General features: G+C 36.6%; 1 protein-coding gene and 1 long non-coding RNA gene across 2 annotated transcripts in view; both read right to left on the bottom strand.

The window, feature by feature from the left end:
* LOC131301196 (probable serine/threonine-protein kinase PBL11) overlaps window positions 1-14683 on the bottom strand; it is a 51146-nt gene extending 36463 nt beyond the window's left edge. The window contains exons 1-5 of the mRNA XM_058327363.1: window positions 14197-14683; window positions 13944-14089; window positions 13624-13745; window positions 13413-13533; window positions 8579-9141 (exon numbers count right to left, since the gene is read on the bottom strand). Of these exons, the coding sequence (XP_058183346.1) occupies window positions 8621-9141; window positions 13413-13533; window positions 13624-13635 (654 nt within the window). The 5' untranslated portion in view covers window positions 13636-13745; window positions 13944-14089; window positions 14197-14683 and the 3' untranslated portion in view covers window positions 8579-8620. The remainder of the gene's footprint in view (window positions 1-8578; window positions 9142-13412; window positions 13534-13623; window positions 13746-13943; window positions 14090-14196) is intronic.
* A 598-nt stretch (window positions 14684-15281) lies between these two features.
* LOC131301198 (uncharacterized) lies at window positions 15282-17078 on the bottom strand. Its single transcript, XR_009191204.1, has 2 exons — window positions 16818-17078; window positions 15282-15742 (listed from the first exon to the last, which is right to left on the bottom strand). It is a non-coding gene; the product is annotated as an uncharacterized LOC131301198 (long non-coding RNA).
* Between the last annotated feature and the right edge of the window lie 411 nt (window positions 17079-17489).

Here is a 17489-nt window from a genome sequence, read left to right as displayed (position 1 = left end):
TAACTATAGTACAATTTAATAAATTTGTTAACTATTATTTAGCATAAATCCTCTTAACTGATTCAGTAGTATGTTGCTTCAAATCACGTCTCTACTCCATAGGATTGCAAATGGCTGGTTTCTATTTTTTTTATAACTAAAACAGAAACGTTTTAGGGGCTTCGTAGGGGCTACTGTGCCAATGAGGGCAGTTGAGCCCCCCGGGTCCCACCTATTTTTTCATTTATTTTTTTATTTAATTACTTATACCTTATTTATTTAATTTCTATAAATACACCATTTGTATATTTAAAAATATAATTCAAGAATTAAGTGTTTTAATTTTCAATTCAGTTAAATCAGAGCAAAGATCGTTTTTATTATTATTTTATTTTAAATGGTCATAATGAATTTTTTGGTTTAAGGCCTTTCAACAAATACCCTAAGACTCATTATTTAGTTTCAAAACTCTCTTAGGGTGTCCATTGAAAGGCCTTGGAGCCAAAAATTTACTAGATCCATTTAGGATGAAATGATCAGAAAAATAACAACTTTGCACCGGTTCAAACGGATTGAAAATTGAAACACTTATTTTAGTAACTATATTTTTTAATCTATAAAGGTCAAAAAAATAAAAATAAAACAGTCGGATAAACATGATCAATTAAAACACTTTTTTTTTCTCTCAATTACTTTACAAAGCCTAGAATTAGACTTGAACCTATTATTAAAGAGAGAAAAAAATTCAAACTGGAAAGAACGAAAAGGAAATAAAATGAAAAAAAAAACGAAACTGAAAATAAAATGAAAAAAAAAAACGAAACTGAAACTGAAAAGAAAAAGAAAAAAAAAAACCAAACGGTAAAGAAAAAAAGAAAGAAAGAAAGAAAAGAGAGAAAGAGAGAGAGAGAGAGAGAAGAGAGGGGGGTAGAATGGTAAAAGGGAGGTGGGGCCGGGGGGGGGGGTGTGTCAGGGGTGGGGGGGAATAGCAATTTTCTTCTGTGGCTCACAGAAGGCTAATAATTATTCGGACAAATTACACACTTTCCCTGAGGGTTAGGTTTGATACTATATCCCCCCCTGAGGTACTGGAACATACAGTTCTCTCCCAGAGGTATTATGAATACGCTTTCCACAAAATCCCCCCCTCTGTGAACTAGTTGTCTGGTGGACCGATGACAATGAAATCTTGATCAGCTAAGCATTAATTGGCACTCTTTTGACCAAATAACCCTTAGGGACATATGAAACTAATACTCTGAAGTAAAACCATGAATGATAAAGAAAGGGAACTACTAGGAATGACAAAAACATATTTTGTGGTTAGTGTAGTGATATCTTTTCATGTGTGTGATAGCTTTAGCATGAGTTTGCTTATTTTGCACTCTTAACCTCATTGCAAAAACTGAAAAATGTTTTATTTTTATGGTTTGTTGAACCTCAAGTTTAAATTTTGTGACACAACAAAAAACAAAAAAAAACACCAAGAATGAAAAATAATTATGCCAAAAATTTGGCGCCACTTGTTTTTTTTTTTTTATGCCTTTTGATTGTTTTGATTTGGTACAGAAATATTTTACTTTATGGGTTCTTAGAAGAGCCCAAAGTGTAAAGAGTACGTATGACCAGAAGTTTTAAAAAATCATAAAAGCGAGGGAAAAAAAAGTGTGCCAAAAAAAAAAACCACTAAAAAGCAATTTTTGTTTAGTTAGGCGAACAATTAACCCTATTTTTTATTTATTTCCAACTAGTAACAAGAAAGAAAGACTTTTTTTAACTATAAATACCACAACACATCAAGCCCTACCGACAAAACACAAACCAGATAATAAAAAAAACCCAAAGTCATTAGCATCAAGCACCACAAAATATACTATTATTCAACAAACTTTTGTAACTTTTTGAGCTATCACGAGGGCAAAATTGTCTTTTTATTCTCTAATCCATGGGGAGCAATCTGTTTTTAAGTTTCAGTCTAACAGGGAGCGAAAGTGTAATTTCTCATCGCTCGGCAAGAGGATGTATTTAAACCCACAACTCAGAGTGCGCACGTGTAATCTGCTTGCGATGACATGACATAAGCCACCCCCACAAACTCAGGGAGTTGTTTAGTAGGAGTACTGTAGTTGCTAATTTTGTGTAGGAATGGGAGTCTCTCTGTTTTGTACGTCATCCCTTCCTAATTGATAGTCTTTTGTTTCATTTTGGATGTTCCAAAATAATTGTTCATTTTAAAAACTATATAGTAGAAATCACAATTTGATAGAATTTCAAAAGTGTACATCTTATGTGAATGCAAATGGTGCAAAATAGGTAGAACACATGGGTAATTGTAGAAAAGCACTTTGAGATTTAGGTAAGCAACAACGATTTCGACTATTATAATGCTTTACGAGATAACTAGTGTTTACATATGCCTACGGCACTACCCGGCCTGTGCCTATGGCACTACTCACCCCGATTAGAATTGAAATTACCATTTGAATCTTGATAGTAGCTCAAAACATTATTTCAATTTTTAGGTAGCTATAAAATTTTTAGAAAAGATAAAGGAAAATAGAGAAAAGGATAATCAAAACCAAAAAAGTACTACGTATCAGAGAAAGAGCGACAGAGTATGTTACCGAGATTCCGGATTCCAAGTGACTCACCGGTAAGGGCGATGACTGTTTGTGGCTGGACAATCAAAGGAGAAGCTTTGATGAGAGAGAGATGGGGCGGTGACTACTGGATTTTTTTTTTTATCAACAAAACAGAAGCTAATTGGTAGGAAAAAAAAACAAATTGCGTTTTTGTAATATATTTGTAAGAGTGTGAGTGCTTTCTTAAGAGAGTTAGAAAGTACATATGAGCACTTGGATCAAATGAATCCTAGCCATTCCAACAACTTGTCCCCACACCTTTTTTTTAGTATTTATTTATCTTGCCATTAGTCTTTAGTTTTGTTTTATACTAACTAATTATTATTGGATTTTTTTATCGGCAACTAATCAAGCACGGTTGTTTAATTTTTTGTTGATTTAGCTATCATCTACTTATTTTTTAAGGTTCATTTGTGTGGTTGCTAATCAGAGGATGTCAATCTGAACGTGGAATTTGCATGACCATTCAGAGAATAGCAATTATTGAACAAGGAATTGCAAGTCAATTTTTTCATTTCATGTTAAGACTTTGCATTAGATAAAATACATGTTCTGTATGTGTTAATTTTTTAAATATTTTAACCCATTATTTAGCTCTCAAAGTTACTTTTATTTAAAATTAGCCATGAGAATAAAAATAAACAAGTTTATCATAAGTGTCTTTTTTTGGCAAATAAATAACTAAACTTTAGTTTTCTTGCAAAATTCTTTTTTCAAATGAACACTCTGCTTCGTCCAAAACCTAACCGTTGAATTAAGTTGATTTACCCCGAGCGTAGGGCTAGGTCGTTGTCAGCATAATATCCGGAAGTCCGGTATCGTTCACACATGGATGGTCTTTATAGCTTGCTAGGATTTTTAGATGTAAGGGTTTGCGGCGTTTAGACGGCCAACTTTTGGTTTTGCTTTGAAAGGTGAAAAATGCTCTTATGAAAAAGAATTAAACAAGCAGCAAGGCGTAGAAGTTCATAACGCCCGTGACTTAGGCCAACTGACCCTTCCCAACGTAAGCTCGGTTAAATCACACGGCATAGGCGATCAACCGGAAGATTTAGCTAGGAGAACTTTAAAGACTAAAGATGAAGTATAGAAAATGAAGTAGTTCTTTGGTTCTTTTGGCAAACACGAGGCGAGACATAGCTCACGGAACCATATGTGCAAGCATATGATCACCGAAGGATAACATCGACAAGTTTTGTTACATAAAAGGCGAACCACGCACATTTTCCATACCAAACCTCAAGTATTTAGTTGAGAAAGACAAAATTAACATAAGTCACATGGCATTAATCACTCCGTGACCAAGTCTAATCGACTACTCACTCAACATGAAAAGACTAGAAAGCATGCTAGAATTGGAAAACATATTTAACCGATAGAACTAAAATTAAACTTGATATTGTAAAAGATCCAACACATATGAATGACGTTAATACTCGAGAAATTAACGTAACGTAAATACCTTGAAGTGTTCTTGAAAAATTACAACTTGAAAAGCTTAAGAAGACATTAATGGAGGAAAAATCTAAAGTAGTAATGGGCTAGCTCCCAAGGAGAGAGAAGGAACCCTCTATTTATACAAAATGGGTATTATCTCACAAAAATATCTAAGAAACATACTAATAAAGGCAAGTATTCCATAAATGGAAAGCCCAAAAAGTAAGAAATATCTGGCCGAATGCTCCCCGTATCGATACGAATTATGCCAAGTATCGATACCATGCTGTTAAGTCAAAATAAGTCAAAATAGGCCATTTTTCCGTAGTGCTTCCGTTTCGATACGGATTAAAGCCGTATTGATACAACATAACCTGATGCCCATGGAAGCCTACGCGTATCAATACAAATTATGGGCGTATCATTAAAGCCGTATCGATACAACATAACCTGATGCCCATGGAAGCCTACGCGTATCGATACAAATTATGGCGTATCGATACGCGTAGGCTTATCTCAAGCCTTCAAGCCAGCCTCCAAAACTTGGCATCCAACGGCCTCCGGAAATCACCCGATGCCTCACGCCTTCGTTCTTTGGTCAATTGGCACACGTTCCACCGGGCATGGATACTTGAACGAGCTTGGGGGTTGGCCTTACAATCAAAGTATGCCTTTTAAGGACGTTTTACCTGAAACACTAAACAAATTACCTTACGAGCAACATCACATAAAAAACGACAATAATAAATAAAAACGCCCCAAGCTAGGGAACATTTAGAACCACGATCTTACAATCTTAGGTGCTAATCACACTCACAGGAAAATAAATTTCTTTTTCATTCACTTCACTTTTTCCGAGAGTAACTTTCCTACACAGTATTTCTGACAATTGAATGGAGTCTAAAAGGGACTCTCATTTAGAAACAGAATGAGTATTTCATTTGATTTGTACAGAATTTTACTTCAAAAGCCGCATGCCAGCAACAAAAATTATGCGTAAAAAAGGATGCCACTTAGCTAACCCTCATGGATCAAAAAGAAGAAGAAGAAGAGGAGGAGGAGGAGGTGGATTTTCCATCAATAGTGTTTAATCAAGGGACGTACACATGTTTTTTAGGGACTCCTGCTATTTTAATTAATATTTTACTTTGATTTAATTTTAATTACTTGGATTTGTAAAGGAAGTAATATGTATAGTTAAGGAACAACCTCCTTGTTTTACTCGTAAATATTAGTAGCATACTGTTAATATCCGTTCCACAACACCTTCTTAAAAAATAAATGGAGTACTTATTTTATATTTTCAAACTCAAAAATAATACAAATGAAAAATAAATTTTCAGACTTTTTTGCACTGTTCAAAAGATCTCAACAAGATCTATGATCTATCAAACATGATCTATATTGCTGGAAAAATTATTTGCGTAAACATATTATTTTTAAGTTTGAAATTGTCTTCTTAAAAAATAAGTACTTATGGATTCTAGAAAACTCCAGAATAACCCTACTAATGCTTGATTATCTCCTAATTCTTTTCCTAAAAATATGCTATTATCTACATGCCTAACAAACTAACAAACTAACGTTTACTACTACTATATTACTGCCCATAAAAATTTGAGCACTGTAGCCACGAAGGAGGAAAGTGTAGCCATGGCATGGCATTTGTGGTGGTGGTTTTGTAATGAGCATATAGCAAAATCAAGATTTAAGATATTAGTAGTAAAGATGAGGATATTTTGGGATCAAATTAATTTGTTGAGGTTGGTGTAAAGAGTAATTTGGGTTAGAGAGATTTATTAAGACTTCAAATAGGATCACTCGATTATAAATTGCATTACTGCTATATAGACAATTGAGCCATTAATCTTTGTCAAGCAGTATTCAAACCAAACATGGGATACACAGACCTGTTCCGTTGTTAAATTTCATGCACAAACAAACATGGGATATGAGAGATTATACAACCAAATAATCTTTGGACTATTTAGTCTCCTCACTAATAATCTCCTTACTCACAATCTCATCTAATCTTATCCCTCCAATCAAACAAACCCAGCCATCCATGGAATGGGTAATCCGGTGGATTTGTGGGATTGGTAATCCCAGGATATTATCAATCCTTGGGTTGAAGTTAACATCAAACAAGAAGAATTTAAAAGCTCTCATAGGATTAACAATTCCATCTCAAGCTCAAAACTTGTATGAAAAAATATCCTGTAAAATGTTATGTCTTTGAGTGATTATGTTATAGAGAGATACGGTATCCCCGAGACAAGAGGAGGATATCATAACATTATCCTTGTTTAATTACCGGAACTAAGCATTTGTAAGTAATCACCAACTCCTCCACTCCGTTGTCTATGTTAAATGAAAGTCCAAGTACACCACACCAAACTATTACATCATACACTACATCTTTTGTAGGGCTCACTCCGGGTCCCAAAAAAATACAAAAAATACTCAAAATTTAAAAATAAATATTTATGAGGTCCTGTAAAAAATCAGCTCCAACGGATATCGGTAAGTATTATTTTTGGATTCGTAGGGGCGAAACTGCTTACGAATTCATAAATAATACTTACTAATATCTGTTGGAACTTATTTTTTACAGGGTCCCACCATGTTAAATATATACCCGATGTTTGTTTTGCAGTTTTGAGATTGAGGAAACAGATATTGTCACATATACAGTGATGCAAGCGTCTCATTGATCTATTTCATTTTCCATTTTCCTTTTGTTTGTCTTTTTTGATTAGCCAAGTTTGTTTGTTCTTTAATTGTATTCAACTTCTATTGTATAGTACTCTAATATTCCCACTTCCCAGAGAAACATTTCGAAAAATCTGTATCGACCCAGAATCGTTAAAGGCACAAACGTATTCGAAACTTTAATTCCCATGTTAGTTATTAACATGAGAATGTTCAAGCAGACACCATATTACAATATTACATACCCAAATTTTGTCCAGAGTTTTGATTCTCAAACAAATAACAATGCACAAATTATTTAACTTTTATTCTTAAACAAACATCCATATTTACGCTTCCTCTATCTTTAAAACACCAACAAAGCCACTTTCAAGTGTAAAACAATAATGTTACATACACACTCACCAACCATAGATCTTATCACACCTCTCTCATATAGACGTGGGCCCCACATGGTGGAGCCCACATATACTTGAGAGGAGCATGGTCATATATGTGGCTGGTGGATGTGCACGTATTATTGTTGCGTAAAATAACTCAAACCTTGCAAAAATGAGTCCAAATTTGTTCACCCGCCTCACAAAAGAAGCTGAACACTACTCTCACCCTATTGGCTCTTACCATCTTATGGGCCCTATACTTTCAAGGATAAAATAACTCTATCCTTGCAAAAACCAGGGACGATACACGATTCGAGCGTGGGTTTGGCAAACAATATAACAAAGTTTAGAACCTATGAAAGGCAACACCAATCAAGCTAATAAATTGCAAGAATATTATCAGTAAAGTTATCACATACATATAGTTTCAATCAGCCTCTACGATTACAAAAATAATGATTGTAAATAATTACATGCACATGGTATAGTGCAACCATTTATATTCCAAAAAGAAAAGCAAACTGTAGAACCTTAAATTCCGTCTCTATGCAACAGTAAGAATTTTAAATTGCGCTTGACACTCTCTCATGGCTGAAAATGATCGCCTCCATTGTCACCGTGAAATTGATAAAAATTAACACAAGACGAATCAATCTATGAACAAGAAACGAATGATCCACTTTCTTGTTTTCGCCAATACTTGGCATAACTAAAAAATTGCAGAAAAATTCTAATACTTGCTTCGAAACATCAATCTCATAATTTTGCTACTAAAACTTCAAACGTTGTTTTTCTAACTCGGTGAAGTCTTTGGGATAGCATATATTTGCAAGCTTGCAATATCATCAATATCCACTGATTCTACTCTATTTCAATACTACTAAAATACTAGTAATTGAAATGTTAGGATGATAGATTATAATTTTCAAAAAGTCTTAAGACGGGCAGGTAATAGATTTTTCGAAAAAAAACATTGGGCTGGCGAACCTACATAGTTATAAAAATTTATTTAAAAAATTCTACTATGATTAAGAAAATTTTGAAACTTGAGTGGGCGGTCGCCCAGGCTCATCCCCCCTTGCATCCATCCCTGGCAAAAACGTATTAAAAAATTCACTAACCGAAGCTTTATAAACACCATTCCACATATACTGAATACGTAAAAAGAAAAATCAAAGTAACACTTCAAAAGTAAAATCGTAATCATACCTATAACAGAGAAGGGAGATGTCTCTCCAAACTGGTACTTGGAAAAAGATTAACATTAGGAAGTCTCACTGCCTTAAAGGCACTTCACAACACAACATAGGCAATTAACATTAGGATGTATCCATTTTCCAACAGTACCGCATAAATAGTGCTATAAAATTTGCATTTTGATTGTGCTAAAAAAAAACCTAGTGCTAATACTCAGTTGCGACATAAAACTACTAGCAACATATCCACCAGCCACAAGTCAAACCTGGACTACTAGTGCAGTAGGATACCATCACCACCACTGCTACCAACAGACATCTTAGGAACTACAATACGACTGGATTTCTTGACCACATTTAATTCTCGCAGACAGCGAACGACTTCTTTCATCATTGGTCGTTCCTCTGGATAATAGTCCACACAGCGCATCGCGAGTTTTGTGATTTCGACTCCATCACCAGCATCGAAGTATTCATCACTCTCGAGGCTTTTATCCACAAGTGACTTATTCAACTGAGACTTATCCACAAGTGACTTATTTGACTGAGTCTCCTTTTGTTTCTTGAACATTCCCCACAACTTGGACCGAGGTTTTCCTGTATCTGTATCTGTACCTTTAAAATACCTGCACTGAGGTTTTTTGTTGGGTTCTCCATACTCCATCCAGGCCCAGATATAAACGGCATTAAGTTCTCCCAGATCCTTTGCCTTCTTTAAATCAAATACTCTTTTCGCTATGAGCCCCAGAAGTATAACACCGTATGAAAAAACATCTGATTTATCAGACCATGCACCTGTTTAGAGATTACCCAGAGAAACCATTAATCCAATTTATGTCCTTATCATAAAGGAAATGAAACAAGAGAGAGAGAGAGAGAGAGAGAGAGAGAGAGAGAGAGAGAGAGAGAGATCCTTGACATGCTTGACAGTTGACAGACACAGATTGAATTAGTGAGATCATTATCAGTCACGATCGCTTCGCACATAATTTGCTACCTTCCCGTCTTAATCATAGCCAACCTCACAGGCTAACAATAGCCGGGAATGCTCTCTAAAAGGTTTGTTAACTGGCTCCAAAACTTAACCCTTTGGCCATTTCAAAATCTCAGTTTTTGACAGGACAAACAAAATCATAGAAGCCCTTCTAGTCCCTTTCCATAATAAGTTTTTCCCATGCAAAATGCCTACCTCAGAAGCAGCCCAATTACCCCAAGACATTTCACATCTAAACGACACAACTTACCTCCAAAATCTATCCATCTCCAACGGGAATCACCACAACCAGTTGGGGAAATAAGCCTTCATCATAAATCTCTAGCCTCTCAATCCCTAGGCCACCTGCTCTAATGGGCTTACACCATGTCACAATCCACAAGATGATATCATCCCAAAGAAAACACCATTGCAGCCAATGTTATATGGACTTGGATACATCCATTGGGTGCCGAGTAACACGTGTTTAAGTGTAGGGATTGATCTACTTTATACATGTTAAAGGGACACAAAGAAATAACATAATATTGATTTCCCCTTATATGCTTCTTTCTTTTAAGTTCATCTTTTTTAGTCAAAACAGTCTTCCTACTAGCAACTGAAATCAGAATTGTGACCCAAAAAAAAAAAAAAGCATACATCAAGTAGCAGATAAGACACCATACTTTTAGTTACCCAATGGAAAATATTATCTCTGAAACTGCCACCAACCCCACCCAACCCAAATCGAAGTGGACTTTAAAAGCACCAAGCAATAAAATCAAATAAATGGTTGGAAGATAGCCCCTCCTGCATGTATGTATACTCTCGAAGGAAATCTGCCCTAGGAACTTTCCAGACATACTTAGACTCCCTCACATCCCACCTTAAACCTTGGTATCGTCTAAATGCGTAATCACCCATAAGAAAACTTCATGTATAATGCAATTGCTCCTCAAATTCACTTAGTCCCATGACTTCCCATTACTCTTGAAAGCTGGTACACATAACACTTCTTCTGCAAGTCCTAAGAGGCTCAACTTGAGAGTAATTACGTTTTAACCAATTGCAATCAACAACAAAAAAAAAATGTTTCCTGTACCGGCTGAGATCCAGGAAATGATCGAGACAAAAAGGAGCATCCGGTAATGCCTGGAATGTCCGGTATTGCCCAGCACATCCGATATTGCCCATACTGGACATACCAGCACAGACCAGAACATCTGGTATTAACGGTAATGGACATACCATTCATAAATTTGATGTAAAAGTCATCTTCAAAACATTTTCCTTCCAAACAGAAGCTACTTCCAGGGATGCTCAGTGATTTTCAATTTGATAGGTAAGATTTGCACCACCTTTGTTGGGAGAATGTCAACCTAATTAAGGCGTTGAGGTGTCCACTAGCAGAAAATGGACCTTGGATATCTTTGCTAAGGGATGCAAATGAACTTTAAAGAAAAAGAGAGGAGAAACGGTAATAGAAAATAAGCGGGGGTGGGGGGTGGGGCGGGGGCGGCGTGGGGGAGGGAGGGGTTTGGGGAACAAAACGAGTGGGTAAAACTAGTCGCATTGATAACAATGGGTATAATCAACCAAGGCAAATTTATAGGTTAATTCTTCTTCAATGTTTCTATTGACCAATACTTTTAAAGCATTGTTTTGAATGGTATAAAAGATCTCATCTTCCAACAGTTGAATCATGTAAAAAGCCGATAACGAATCCCCCCACAAACCACTTGGAACTCGTGTTATTCATTTAGGTCCTTCAGCATGGTGAGGAACAAGAAACATTAGGAAACTTAAAATTTTATGTCATTTATGTCAAATGAGCATGTGAATACCAATAACAAGGATCATTAAGAACAAAATAAAACCTTCAGAATGAAGTTATTTGTCAATGGAACAAAGAAATCAATAAAGTGAAAATTCAAACTGTCAGACAGTTCATGGGAATCTTGCATCAATAATATATATTGGGATACCATATGGCATACCCCTTAGACTCTTATACAACTAGAACAGTTAATGAATTAATGATACCTCCCCTACGGGCTTATAATATTTACCCAAAATGGATAAGGCTTAACTGTTCACTACTCTACACGACTTCAGTTAATGGCCTTTGCAAAGGCATGTCAGCAACACACTATAGAGAGACGTCGTATTTGACAGATTGAAATTCTTGGAAAAACTTAAGAATGCCTTAGCTTGTCTACTGTTGTTGGGAATCTAGAGAGGGCAACCCTTCTCTAGACCAATTTTTGGAGTTTGTTGTGCTTCTTCTTAATTAATGTTGTACATGGACTTTTTCATAAGTGGACTTCTCTTTGTGTATGGGTTGCATCCACTTAACACTCATCTCAATATACAGACCTTTATAAACAGGAAAGAAATTTGCATGCAGAAGTATAAAAAGTATGTTATGCAAACTATGGGCTTGTACGATTGTTACACTGCACTCGATTGAAAACATGAATATTGGGACCTAATCAACAGACATATAAGACACACATCTCATACTCTTATCAAAGTGGCAACTTCTAACTCAGGTATTTCACATTACTCTAGAAGAACCTATCAAATGGGGGCAGAAACCCCTTAAAGAGGATGAATTGTTGTTCCAAGACCAAAATACTATCCTATTTCCATGATGAAACTAAGGTACCGATAGAAAATGGGGCAGAAACCCCTTAAAGAGGATGAATTGTTGTTCCAAGACCAAATTACTATTCTATTTGGTTATTTCCATGATGAAACTAAGGTACCAATAGAAGCCCTCAACCAATTTTCGTTAACGATATGGGAAAAGTTGAATTAGTGATATGCTATTTGTTCTCTCGAGCATAAATATGCATTCTAACTTTTTAAGAAAATCAAGTCCCTCAAAATACAAATCATAACCATCGTTATTGTATAGTTTTCTTGACCAGAAGTAGCACCGTGAACAAAGGCAGTAATGAATTTGTTAATCGTTTCATCCTCCTTCATTTGCCTAATGTTTGTAGCCTTGTAGGTCATTTACCATCAAAGTAGCTTCTACAATGAGGAAGCCCCCTAGACATCATATAACATTCTATTTCAAATCAAATTAAGTTAAGAGAGAACCTACTTGGCAACAATTTAAGACGTTTACTTTCACAAGCAAAAATAGAAAATAAGGCATTTGGAATTGAAACTTAATGAATGTATTGAAAGTTTTTCCTTGAGGCGGAAACATTTAAGAAGTGGAAGTATCCACATCTTTATAGCTCTTCCATGAAGAAGTCTAGCGGTCTCTTATTACCGAATAGTATACATAGGTTGGTGACAGTATAGCTTCTTCCAACTAAAAAAGCACGCAATATGAATGCAATCCTATCTTATGCAGGAAAGGCAGACTGAAACTAATGGTTTATCATTTAGGAACGCTCGACAAATTGTTTAGTAGCCTTCGTAGAGGCTAACTGGTAGATGATGGAGAAACCTATATTCTGGAGTCTGATTACACGTCAAAATAACTTCAAAATGGTCTGATTTCCATGTTGATCTCTTGCCTAAGAACTGTTCGTTTGCCTCATCTGATACACACACTTTTTTAACACTTAATACCTCCTCATCCTCATCAGCTAAACGTACGAATAGAGAAACTAAAGAAGATAGAAAGAATAGGACCACAACTCAAGAGTGTTAATTAGCATATTCCCTGGAATACAAGTGTCAATTCCAAATAATAGGGAAACATTGATATACTCTAAAACTAGAAGAGATAACCCATTAATTTCAAACAACGTAACTTGAGGGGAGTTCTTTCGTGTCAATAGTAAACAGTCAACTAGAATTTCACCTCCGAACACATCACTCCTCTATCATGCGGAGATTCATTGAAAAAACCAATCTCTGGCAGCAAGGCTTGGAAATGAGGGTCCATATCTATTAAATAAAGTCTGGAATAATACTTTCCCTTAACCATATTCATATCCATAATCTACTCTACAATTCTGTAAACTTGTACAAAGACGGAATTAAGAAGTCAACAAAATAAAAGGTGCACTGATGTTCCTGAGTTTCAACTTTCGAGTAAAAAGCATGCAAATAACATTAAGATGCTAACCTGTCAAACTGATAACTGGATCAACATAGCCACGACACCCGAATCCATATTCACGGGAAGGAATTTCTCCAAAACCTCCACCAACAAGCATAGCGAAGTCGAGTAATCTTGGACTGAAATCCTGCATCCAAGATCAGAATTATTGCTGGTACAATCAACTTCCCCTCTAAGCTCTCCATGAACATTCTTAGTATAAGTCACGAAGGCTCACCTGGTCAATCATTATATGAGCTGCGCCAATACTGCGATGCAAGAGTTGTTGATCATGCAAACATTCGAGGAGACATGCAAATTCGAGAGCTACCTTGATTCGTGCAAGCCATGTAAAATCATCTAAAAATACAAAACGACTGGTTACCATACAACATACTACTGAAAGTGACTATTTTCTAGATTCTAGCCAATGTCTCTGTGACTTGACAATTATCGATCATCAATTAATTTTCTTTCTTTTGGTCAAATCAACAAAATCTGAATAAAACAACATTATTTTCATGAGTCATGAATGGATAGGAAATGCATTTAGGTCACCATGAAGAATTAGTTTCTCTAATGTATCCAGCGGTTTTAGCTCATATACAACTCGCAGATGTTCAGTTTCACAGCAGAATCCAATTAACTTCACCAAATTTGGATTGCCCTTTCACGTCTGAATTTGTCAGCAACTTGATTTCATTCTGCATACATGAATCGTATTGTTAGATGATGAAAATGCAGAAAAATAATAGCCAACTCCATGAAAAGAATGGCCAACTCAGTCAAATAAGTCCTTTCAGCTACATACATCAAATCTAGATTTTTGAAGTTCTGGAGCAGTCGAATCTCTCATACTGTCTTCCCATATTTTGACCACGACCTCTTGCGTCTCCGAATCCTGCTGAATTTTTCCCCGGAACACTTTTCCATATAGAGCATTCCCAATCAAGTTTTGTTCACTGAATCCCCCAGTGATAGAGGCCAACGCATCGTAGTTGTATTCAACCAAATCAGTAGCTGCTGATTCCATACCTTCAAAGATTTTTCATTCATGTAGAGATAAGATAGAAGAATATCCAGGCACAAATAAACACACGTACCAAACAGAAATCATATCATGAAAATGAGAAATAATCAAGGCATTCGTGGGAGCTACTTTAAATCTGGTTTCCGTTAATGTAACGCCAAGCTCATTTTGCTTTAGAAGGGAATTGAACAAAAATAAGTGTACTGCATTTTCTTCCATACAAATGAACATAATTTCATAGCTTTAAAATACAGAAAGTTTGAAAACTAAGACATGGGATCGGAAGCCAATGAAAGAGCCTAGGCTAAAGTTAGAAGTCTTGACCAAAGCCAATTCAGAAAAGGCACACGGACTCACAACTTGTACGCCACATGAAGTACAAATACATGCAAATGGGTGTGTATTTGGACCGATGGAGGAATTCTAACAATTCGCATTCGTGCACAAGATCAGGGTCAATGCAAATATAAACATTTGTTAATTCTTACATACAAGCCAGTGGGTGCAGAAACCCTATTGGAATGAAACGAACAGATGCAGAAGAAATCCTAGCAAAGAAACCCTACCGCTTTTTGGTTCGAAAATAGATGCAGAAACCCTATCGAGGCATACATAGAACACTGATAGAGCAATAACACGCGCAAACAGAGCACCAAATCCTCTACAGATAGCAAAGCAAACCCAAATCTCAAAAACCCAAATGAAAGCACGGACTCGCGCACACAAAATCAAATACCGAACAGATGTAGCAGAAACCCTACCGCTTTTTGGTTCGAACAAACGAAACAGTCCGTTTTCTCGAGGCACCGACTCCTCCAGCTTCCGAGTGGTGGAACAAAATCGTAGAAGGTAAAGGAAACTGCATCTTAATGCCCAAGTAATAATAGTAACATATTTTAATCAATAAGTCTACACATCCCGACTCTTTTCCCCGATTTGTTTCCCGATCCTGACGTACCCATGGCTTAAAGCAGGGAGACTATACAATAAGTCTACTCATGCTAATTATCATTCACATCCCAATAAATAAAAGTACATTTTCCTCTCTAATGGTTACAAACTCATTTGCAAAACGAAAATAGGCTACATTCCAGTATTTCAATTGTAGAACAAATAGGCCTAGGAATTACACCTCCATTTTTTGTTTCCTATCAAAGCATTCTGCTCTTCTTCGCTGCCAAATCATTCAGCATCTTTACTGCTTTGTTTGAGTCGCGGAAACCTTCTTCTCTTTCCATCTTATAGCATTCCATGCCCTCGAGCAGCTCCCACAGCTATTTTTTGGCGTGCAGACCATTCTAATGGTTCTCCGATTCTCCGTGATGACCTTAACCAACCAAAATCAGAGATCAGTTTAGATATACTTTTAACATAAATTATTTGGGCAAAAGCTTAAAACTATGAACCCTTCGTAACTTCGTTAGTTTAGATATACTTTTAACATGGCACATTAGGGTATGAAAGCATGTACCACAGACACGTACTTTATAGATCATGAACCCTTCGTTAGTTTCATTGGTATGTTGCTAATCATCACCACCTGGTGTAAGAATTCTATGGAAGAACAAATCATGCATAAGGCTGTCCACTATCTAATCCCATAGAATTTCATGGGAACCCACAATATTGAACGCCACCACTCAGTTCAACAAGCATGGTTCGAAAGCAAAAACCCAACAGATAGCGAAAACAAAAAATGGATTCCAGTTATTCTTTTTTCCTTCTAGCTAAACTCTATTAAATCTTATCAATCGATATATGGGTACTTAATGGTTCATTTGTCATGCTCAAATGGTACTTAAGGGTGCATGGAGAACTTCTAACAGAACTTAACTAACTACAAGAACTGCTTACCCTTACGAAAAGAAAGGTAAGTACTTGGATAAAACTGCTAAAGTTAAACATTACTCAACTACACAATTGGGGAACCACTTAAAAATCTCTATGTCTTGCGTTTTTGTTTTATGCTATTGATGATCTTTGCGCATTGCATGTTTGTTGGTCTGGCCGTATTCTCAACACCGACATCAAACAAGCTGTATGCACCCTCAGGAGTACCAAATTACTAACCACACATTACCGAAACGAAGTAAAAATCAGTACCCATTTTCCCCATTCAAGCCAACAGCACAAATAATTAGCATAATCACAAAAACATATAGAAGAAAAATATCCCAAATAATTCATTCAGTTCCTTACCTCATAAGATCAACTCTATCTCGAGCGAAATTATGACAAGCCGTCCGAATTCGATTCGAATTCTTAAAATCCAATTCTCTAGCGCGAAAAACAGATTCCCAACTTCTTCTTCCAAGTATCCAATTCTACGCAAGTGTTCCATCAACCCGACCCATTCAGGCCACGGGTGACGAGAGATCGTAACCGTACACGTATTTACTGACCTGCTTTGATCAAACTGCTCAACATTCTCTATAGCAAATGGGTCTCTGTTTCCGAAGGGTTTCGTTGACGGGGCCTCATCAAGGTCATTGAATATGGATTTTGGCTCTGAATCGGTGATTAGGTTTTGATGGGAATGGCAAGATGAGAGATGGGTGTGAGAAGACTAGAGATTTTGGATTGAGGTTTGGGGATTTGGAGGAGATACCCATGGGCTGGTCGCCGGTGGTGGTGGTGGTAGCCGGTGGTGGTGGGTGTCGCGGTGGTCCTCCTCCTCTTCCTCCTCCTCTCTCTCTCTCTCCGTTCGTTTTCCAGATGCCCATTTGGGGGCAAATACAAAATTTCAGAGTTTTTTTTTTTTTTTTTCCTGCTGACGTGGGGCGCCACGTCAGCGTCGGGAAACAAATCGGGGAAAAGAGTCGGGAGTCGGGACGTGTAGACTTATTGTATTTTAATTTTGGGATAATGGTTTTAGGATAGGAAGTTAGGAACATAGGGTAAATTGCAGGGACCTCTCTGGGGCCTCCTCTATTGTTTCTGAAATTACACCGTATATACACCTTTAAACACTGCTTCGTTGCCTGACCTGGCGGATATATATGGCCACACGCGACGCGGATAATTGAGTCAGTTGGTTTCTTATAAACTCGGACCCATTCGTTTAAGGATTTTGG

Source organism: Rhododendron vialii, chromosome 9a (genome assembly GCF_030253575.1).
Source record: "Rhododendron vialii isolate Sample 1 chromosome 9a, ASM3025357v1".
Taxonomy (NCBI): Eukaryota; Viridiplantae; Streptophyta; class Magnoliopsida; order Ericales; family Ericaceae; genus Rhododendron; species Rhododendron vialii.
Note: the sequence above shows the minus strand (reverse complement) of the source record. Positions and strands in the feature narration are given on the sequence as shown.